General features: G+C 43.7%; 1 protein-coding gene and 1 long non-coding RNA gene across 3 annotated transcripts; both read left to right on the top strand.

The window, feature by feature from the left end:
- LOC110431011 lies at nt 10-3,137 on the top strand. The gene is made up of 2 exons (XM_021449477.1): nt 10-2,742; nt 2,848-3,137. Exon 1 carries the CDS (start codon nt 793-795, stop codon nt 1,852-1,854), a length of 1,062 nt encoding a protein of 353 aa, XP_021305152.1. The 5' UTR covers nt 10-792; the 3' UTR covers nt 1,855-2,742; nt 2,848-3,137.
- On the top strand, nt 3,310-7,076 carry LOC110431384. 2 transcript variants are annotated; one of them, XR_002448880.1, is made up of 2 exons: nt 3,310-4,929; nt 5,077-7,076. It is a non-coding gene; the product is annotated as an uncharacterized LOC110431384 (long non-coding RNA). The 2 variants fall into 2 exon arrangements; XR_002448879.1 differs by having other exon boundaries at nt 5,042-7,076.

Raw genomic sequence — 7,463 nt, 5'->3', positions numbered from 1 at the left:
TACACCTGAGGCGAGGCCATCGAACAATTATCAAGCAAACCAACAGGTTATTCTCTCCTCTAGGATTCCTCTTCTCCTTTTATTGTTCATCTTCTTCCTCTAGAACCCTAGCTTCCACTGTTGATCCTCTACTTCTCTACCTCTTTCTACCAATTCAGATATCAGGTTGCTAACAATTGGTACCAGAGTCGTCGATTCTCGGTTCCTATCACCATGAATCCCCCTACCGAGATCTCTCCTTCTACCCAACTCATTCTCGACGAAATCCGCAAGCTCTTCGACAAGTTCGACGTGAGGTGGGCTAAGCAGGACGTCGTGTGGGAGGCCTCTCGGGGCGTCCCCATTCTGACCCACTCTGCTTCCGTCGAAGCGGATGTAGTCGCTGACAATTGGGGCGGCCTCTTCGACGGAGGCGACGACTCTGATGAGCGGCACTGCGAGGTGTCCATTGTCCCCGACAATTGGGGTGGGTTGTTCGAGCAGCTGGCCCACACCCTGGAGGAGCGCGACCTCGAGTCCACCGACTCTGACGCCATTCCCTTCACGCCTGCGCCCAACTCCACCATCAACCCACCGCAGTAGCTCGACTTCTTCACCAAGGGGCTCACACCGAGCGACACCCATCTCAGCATCGGCTTCTCTGTCCCCAAGCTCGACTATGAGGCCGACCTGCCCGTGCCGAACTACGTGCTTGTCGACACCCTCCTCCTCTCGGACAGCGAAGACGAGATCCCCTCCATCGACCTCTCCACGCCGCTACACCCCACCAACGGGAACGAGTCTGGCCGGGTGATGCCCCACGGCACGGGCGTCGAGCTCGACCTTTGCGACCCGTCGACACGCTGCCCCTCGCCACGCACCCCAGCCGTGAGTTACTTCCCGGAACAGTTGATGGAGAAGCTGCTGTACCTAGCGGATTCGCTGATGGATAAGCTGCCAGACCGCGTCACCACACTCGACCTCCTCGCAGGGCGCCTTCCACGGTCCATCAACCAGATCCGCCATGAGAATGGCCTCACCTCCTCCTTCCCCGACCGCATCCACAACCCCTGCGCCGAGGCCGACGGCGCCAATGACCTCATGTTGGTCGACCCTGGTCACCATGGCCTTGCTGCTGCCATTGATGTGCTGAGTTCAGAACAGAAGCTGCACATGCCAATTCTCCTGAAGCACGCTCGACTGGTGTTTGAAGAAATGCCAAGCAAGTACATCGCCATCGTTCACTGTGTGAGTACTCTGCTATACATCGGCACTATCAACATTTGTGAGGAACATAAGATATTGGTGGAAATGGTTGGTCCCAATCTAGTGGCGCTAGAACTACTACTTGTAGTCAACCAACATCAACCATGGCCACCACCTGACGAACTGAGATTGATGAGCTGTGATGCTGAGTTACGGCCTACACAATGGTCGATGTTCATTATGGCTGAGTGGTTCTTTGTCAGGAGTTACTGTGGTCGACTTTGGAAGCCCCCATGGCCTATACAAATTTGCCAACAAATCAGGTTCATGCTCACTGACCTTGTAGTGTCCTGGAAAAATATGATGATATCAATGCTTGGTGCTATGGTGATGTGTGTTGCTGTTGACCTTCGACCAATACCATGGCCATCCTTCAGCATATTTCATGAATTTACTGTACAATGGTGTTGTGTGTTTGACCGTGGCAAGTGCCTTCGACTTGGTGGTTTGCATCTCTTGCTATCAGTGAGTATGGTTGGTTGTGCACTGATTCATGAGCTAGTACAGCAGAAGTGTGGTGGCAATTGTCGATGTTTCATGCTTGAAGTGGTAGGACAGCAATTTCGAGTTGCAAGAGGACAGATGAGGGATCACTGGCAGGCTAAATAAGATTTGTTGCCACAATTTTCGTCTTCTAGTCCTAGTTGTACAGGATTGTTGAAAAGCTTGTTGTGCTATTTTAAGTTGCTCAACTTAGATCTTGGAGGGGCATGGAATCAATCAGTATCTCCCAGGTTTGTCACTGGAATGCAATCACTAATGCTACTTGACAGTGGAAATTTTGAGATAGAAGTACAAATGCATGTACTGCTGCAAGTCTCTTGGCCATCACTTATTTCGGCATGTTGTTCCACTATTTTCTGGTTTCATCAGTTACACTATTTACAGCAAAACACTAGTGTCGGATTATGAGCCGGTATTCTTGATCCTCTTGGGTTGTTTGTGGCTAGCTTGTTGTGTCAGTCAACCTCTATCCTACAATCAAGCGCACAAGCAGGGAATGCGGTCTCCAGTCATGCCAAGTTTCCAGGGGATTCCAGTGGTTCCATACTTCTCTATCGGCTTGGGTGCAGCTATACCTTTGATGTGTTTAGCATTTGAAGGTTCCTTGGTCACCGTGCATTTGGGGATGCATGTCAGCTCTCATGCTGACAAGTTCAGTATTGTTGGGAGCATTACTTATTCAACAGTCAGTGTCTTTGGTCTTTTGCTGGGAATTGATGCTGCAGTACAATGCTGATTGCTTGAGCTCGACATATTCCGAACCAGAGTTTCTACAGTTTTTTTTGGGATCCCAGCGGCTCCATACTTCTCCATCGGCTTGGGGGCAAGCCGAATTTTAAGGACGGGATAATGTCAGGAGTCACCCAGGCAATAGGCTGGCATCAGGCCATGGGCCGAGTGGCCTGCTAGGCCATGTCAATTGAGGAACAACACTACAAATGGGACACTACACCTGAGGCGAGGCTATCGAACAATTATCAAGCAAACCAACAGGTTATTCTCTCCTCTAGAATTCCTCTTCTCCATTTATTGTTCATCTTCTTCCTCTAGAACCCTAGCTTCCACTGTCTGCTTCTCTACCTCTTTCTACCAATTCAGATACCAGGTTGCTAACAAGGAGGTGCGCCGCCGCTGCTTGGGGCCGGGGAGGAGGTGCGCCGCCGCTGCTTGGGGCCAGGGAGGAGGCGCGCCGCCACTTCTTCACAGGGCCGGGGAGGGTGTGGCGCGGTGGCTTGGCAGCCAGGAAATGAGGCGTGCGGCAGCTACGGTTCCTAGGCCTGGTTTAGTTCGCAAAATTTTTTGGATTTCGACACGGTAGCATTTTTGTTTTTTTTTTGACAAACATTATTCAATCATAGAGTAACTAGGCTTCAAAAATTTGTCTCGCGATTTACAGATAAAGTGCGGAAATAGTTTTTGTTTTCATGTATATTTAGGCCTTTTTAGTTCCCAAAAAATATCCAAAAATTTTTAAGATTTCCCGTCACATCAAAACTTGCAGCACATTCATGAAATATTAAATATAGATGAAAATAAAAAACTAATTGCACAGTTTGACTGTAAATCGTGATGAATCTTTTGAGCCTAGTTAGTCCAAGATTGGATAATATTTGTCAAATAAAAACGAAAATACTACAGTACACGAAGACAAAAAAATTGGGAACTAAACAAGGCCTTAATGCACCATACTTTTTTAGGAACTAGGTTTGCATCTGCTGTTGGAGAAAGAAACTTTTAGGTATGGAACTCTCTTGCACAGCTAGAGATGGCAATGGGTAATTACCCGCTGGGTATATGCCACCCCATACCCTTACCCACGAGAAAATATTTTACCCGTTAATTTACCCATGCAAGGGTAAGAGTTTTTTGCCATACCCTGGCCTTACCCATGCGGGTAACGGGTAACCCATGGGTTATTCTTACCCATGATTCCAAGAATACTTACAAAAAATAAATACATATTTAAATATTTCAGGCTCCTAATTTCAGCCAAAGCATCACAATTTATTAATAAAATCATCAAATATACAAGCTCCATGAACATTTGATCAAGTAATTACTAGATATCAAGTGGCAAAATTCACAAGTTCCCGTATTGTGCGGCCGCTGCAAGGAGATAGGGGAAAGGGGAGGGAGCAGATGGGTGAGGGTCTAGGGTTTGACAGCATTATATATGATTTTTATTGGGCTTAGGCTGTGTATGATCACTTTGGCTCATGATTCTAACTTATTGAATTGGGTTAAAATTACCCATGGGTTAATGAGTATGGGCAATGCAGTCTCATACCCTTACCCGCTTTACCCGCTGGGTAAAGATTTTTTTCCTATTATCTTACCTATGGGTAAAAAAATAGCCATACCCTTACCCTAATGAGGTAATTACCCATCGGGTTTCGGGTTTGGGTAAAGATTGCCATCTTTATGCACAGCGCGACCTATCACGGTTGATTAAAGACTCCTCCAGATTGCTCGCACCTCCAAATTCGTAGCATCGGTGGCTTTTTGTCCGCGAACATGTGGCCTTCTGTGTTTTGCATAAAACCCCTTCACATTTTAGAAAACCAACCCGCAATCCATCCAGCTAGAGCGAACACCGAATAGTAAACGCATTCATATATTTTATGTATAGATCCTTTATGTAAAAATTAATTCAACGTCAAGAAGAAAAATTTAAGACCACTGTAATTTTTACAGAAACTACCCCGCATCATTTTGTCGAGGACCCCCCACTCCCATCCCCAGTCCTAGGTATCTGGTCTCGCCCTCATTCTCTTTTCTCCGTTCTCTCTCCCTTCTCGACACCGCCGCCGCCACTGCTACCCGATCTCGACACCACCGCCGCCACTGCTACCCGATCTCGTCACTCGCGGCCTGATGACACGAGGTATGCACGATTGCAAGATCCCGATGTTCCTGCCTTCCAGCTGCAGCGCAAGTTTGGGATGTGTTGTCTGCTGCCATCCTATGGCCAACCCTACTCCCAGATTTGCCCCATCCGCTTGGAGGCCAAAGTCGGGGAGCTCTCTCAGATCCAGGCTACGACCGAGTGAGGGCGTGACCACAACTGATGGACTTTGGCAATGTGTCGACCAGCGACCTCTACGGTGGCAGCACATGAGGGAGGCATAACACGGCAAGCAGGCGAGGGCCATGAGACAAGGCAACCCGGAAGTAGAGGCGGTGAGTGCTCCTTCTCCTAGACATATCAAGGTGCTTGGGATCTCTTCTGCATGTTGCTGCATCTACACCACAGCCTACATGTCTCCCTTATAGTGTCTGTACTATTATTTAGTCTAATGCAAGACAAGGCCATTCGAGAGCATGCAGGGAAGGTGCTTGAGGAAAGGCCACTGCTGGTTGCGTCAGTGGGTAGTTAGGCTAAAGCGCAGGTCCTTCGTTTCCATCAAACTGTTGGCATCCAAAGGTCTGAATTCTTGTAGTACTTCAAAACTCCCTCCATTAAATTAATGGGTTGTAGTATAACTCTGCCCTGGGTTATTTGGAAACCCGGTAATTGTATTTGATATCATGAAACTTAAGGTTTTAGGTAATGACATATGTGTGTGCCTTAAACTAACTAGCTTAGTAACTAATACACATGGCATATAGTTATTAACATAACTGCAATAAGCTGCAGCCGTAGCCAAATAGTCACAGCTGAGCAGGCTAAAACAATAGTTATCCTTGTACGTTTGCTTCTGACATTTTTCTCCCTGGTAATCTTGCAAATTTTAGAGTGAGTTGTTGATATGAGTTGTCAGTTAGTAATTTTTTTGCATTGATTGCAAAATATTGACTTCAATGAAAGTAGTTACTAGAAGTGCAAATAGAAAATAATATAATTCATTTGAGCATTTGGGAATAAAGCAAATGCTACCAAAATAGATCAGGGTTACCATACAACAAAGCAATAGACACAAAGTAGTTACCGAAAATGATATTTCAAGCACTGGTTAATTCATTTGGGAATATAATGCTACCTAATAGAGCAAAATATTGACTTAAGCAATGCATCTGACCTATTTGTACCTGGGATCTTTAGGAGATAATGATAATATCTAATGACACTTGGTTCTATGTTTGAATAAATTTACTCTGGTGTTGCATTGTGTTCATTCAATAGATATGGTTAGTTGCATTTTGCTTGGCTATAATTTTCTTTCGAAAGTAGGCCAAGTTTATGTGGACCTCACTGTAGCTTCTTTATAATGATTGTTTCAAGGTGGTTATTGCTTTGTTGTGTCTTTGGTTTGTATAATGTCCAGGATTTGACATGTCAGTAAGCCACACAACCCTGTTAACATAGTGCTATATATGCATATGTAATAAAAATAATTAAACTAAACATGAGCTACTAAATTTGTGTCTCCCATCCTGACATTCATGTAAAAAAGATCAATACTATTATTTCCTTTGACAATATTTGTAGATGTCACACTCGCTACAACATTTAATTATTTTGCCCACATTTTAATCTCTTTTGTGAACATCTTTGAATCGCTGGTAGAATCACCTTATGAGTCGTGAATTCAGATTGTTATGTTCTAATTATTTATTTACAATTATGCTTGTGGCCTTTAATGACATGTTTTCTTGCAAAATAGGCAAACAATGAAACATTTGCCTAATCTATTGATATTTTTGATGGACTAACTATTAAGTTAATAAATTTTGGTTATTGGAGAGTGACGGTTGTCATGCGTGGGCAATATTTATGCTCTACAGATCAAATTACTTGTCTATTTACATTCACATTGATCCTTATCCCACTATACCAAGCAGCTGAATTCTCTTTTCATGTTCTGGTTTATCTGTTCCTTTGTAGATGTGATTGTTTCTCTATTTTTATTTTTTATTAGAAGCAATTGTATGGACCTATGATAAGTACCTTAACCAACACTCTTTGCAATTATTTAGATATGCACTTCTTACTAATTATTTGCGATCACTCCTTTTCTTCATTTCTATATTACTATGAGATCACTAAGTATGGTGCTTGCAATTTTGCTGTTGATGTACGTGGTATTTTAGGATGTGCAGGCCTACTTTATGAAAGTCATTCAACGTGGTCTATGAAATGCTGCAAGGTGGATCTGCTTTGTAGCAGTTGGAAGTGCAACCAATCGTAGCATCAACTTAAGCTAACTTGATTTTGTATTACGGAAGTGCAATGTGTACTTGTAGTCAGCTATTTTATGTGTGTTCGCTCAACTGTTGTCGACATATGACATTGAACATTGAGAGAACTTGACATTATGATGATCACCTTACTGTCTTTAGAAAACCCCATGTATGTGAAATGAGTAATTTATTGTTGTCTTGCCTCTTATCGTCGTGAAGATAGTGTAATTATCTCTGTGTTGTCTTGCCTCTTATCGTTGTGAAGATACCGTAATGATCTCTGTATGTTCTTTTTTGAACATAATCTCTGTATATTCTGATCGACATTAATTCTTAAAGTACCAATTAAGGTGTTTGATACTTATGAAATCCGATCTTAAACCATAATGAATAGCTATCTAATAATGTATAGATGGAGGCTGAATATAACCATAAGGGATACAAACTATGTTTTTTTATCAGTTGCTTTGTAATTTGTGCTATAAATCTATTAGTGTTGTATGCTTGATCTTAGTAATGAAATTGCTTAATGAAGCCGTCTGAGATATAGATTGTCTTGCCTTCTCTGAATCATTGCAAGGGCGCCCGAAGGG

The sequence above is a fragment of the Sorghum bicolor genome, chromosome 10, assembly GCF_000003195.3.
Source record: "Sorghum bicolor cultivar BTx623 chromosome 10, Sorghum_bicolor_NCBIv3, whole genome shotgun sequence".
NCBI classification, from domain to species: Eukaryota; Viridiplantae; Streptophyta; class Magnoliopsida; order Poales; family Poaceae; genus Sorghum; species Sorghum bicolor.
Note: the sequence above shows the minus strand (reverse complement) of the source record. Positions and strands in the feature narration are given on the sequence as shown.

Bases quoted from the DNA above. Each gene is read 5' to 3' on its own strand.
- LOC110431011 (XM_021449477.1), top strand. From the start codon at position 793: ATGCCCCACGGCACGGGCGTCGAGCTCGACCTTTGCGACCCGTCGACA.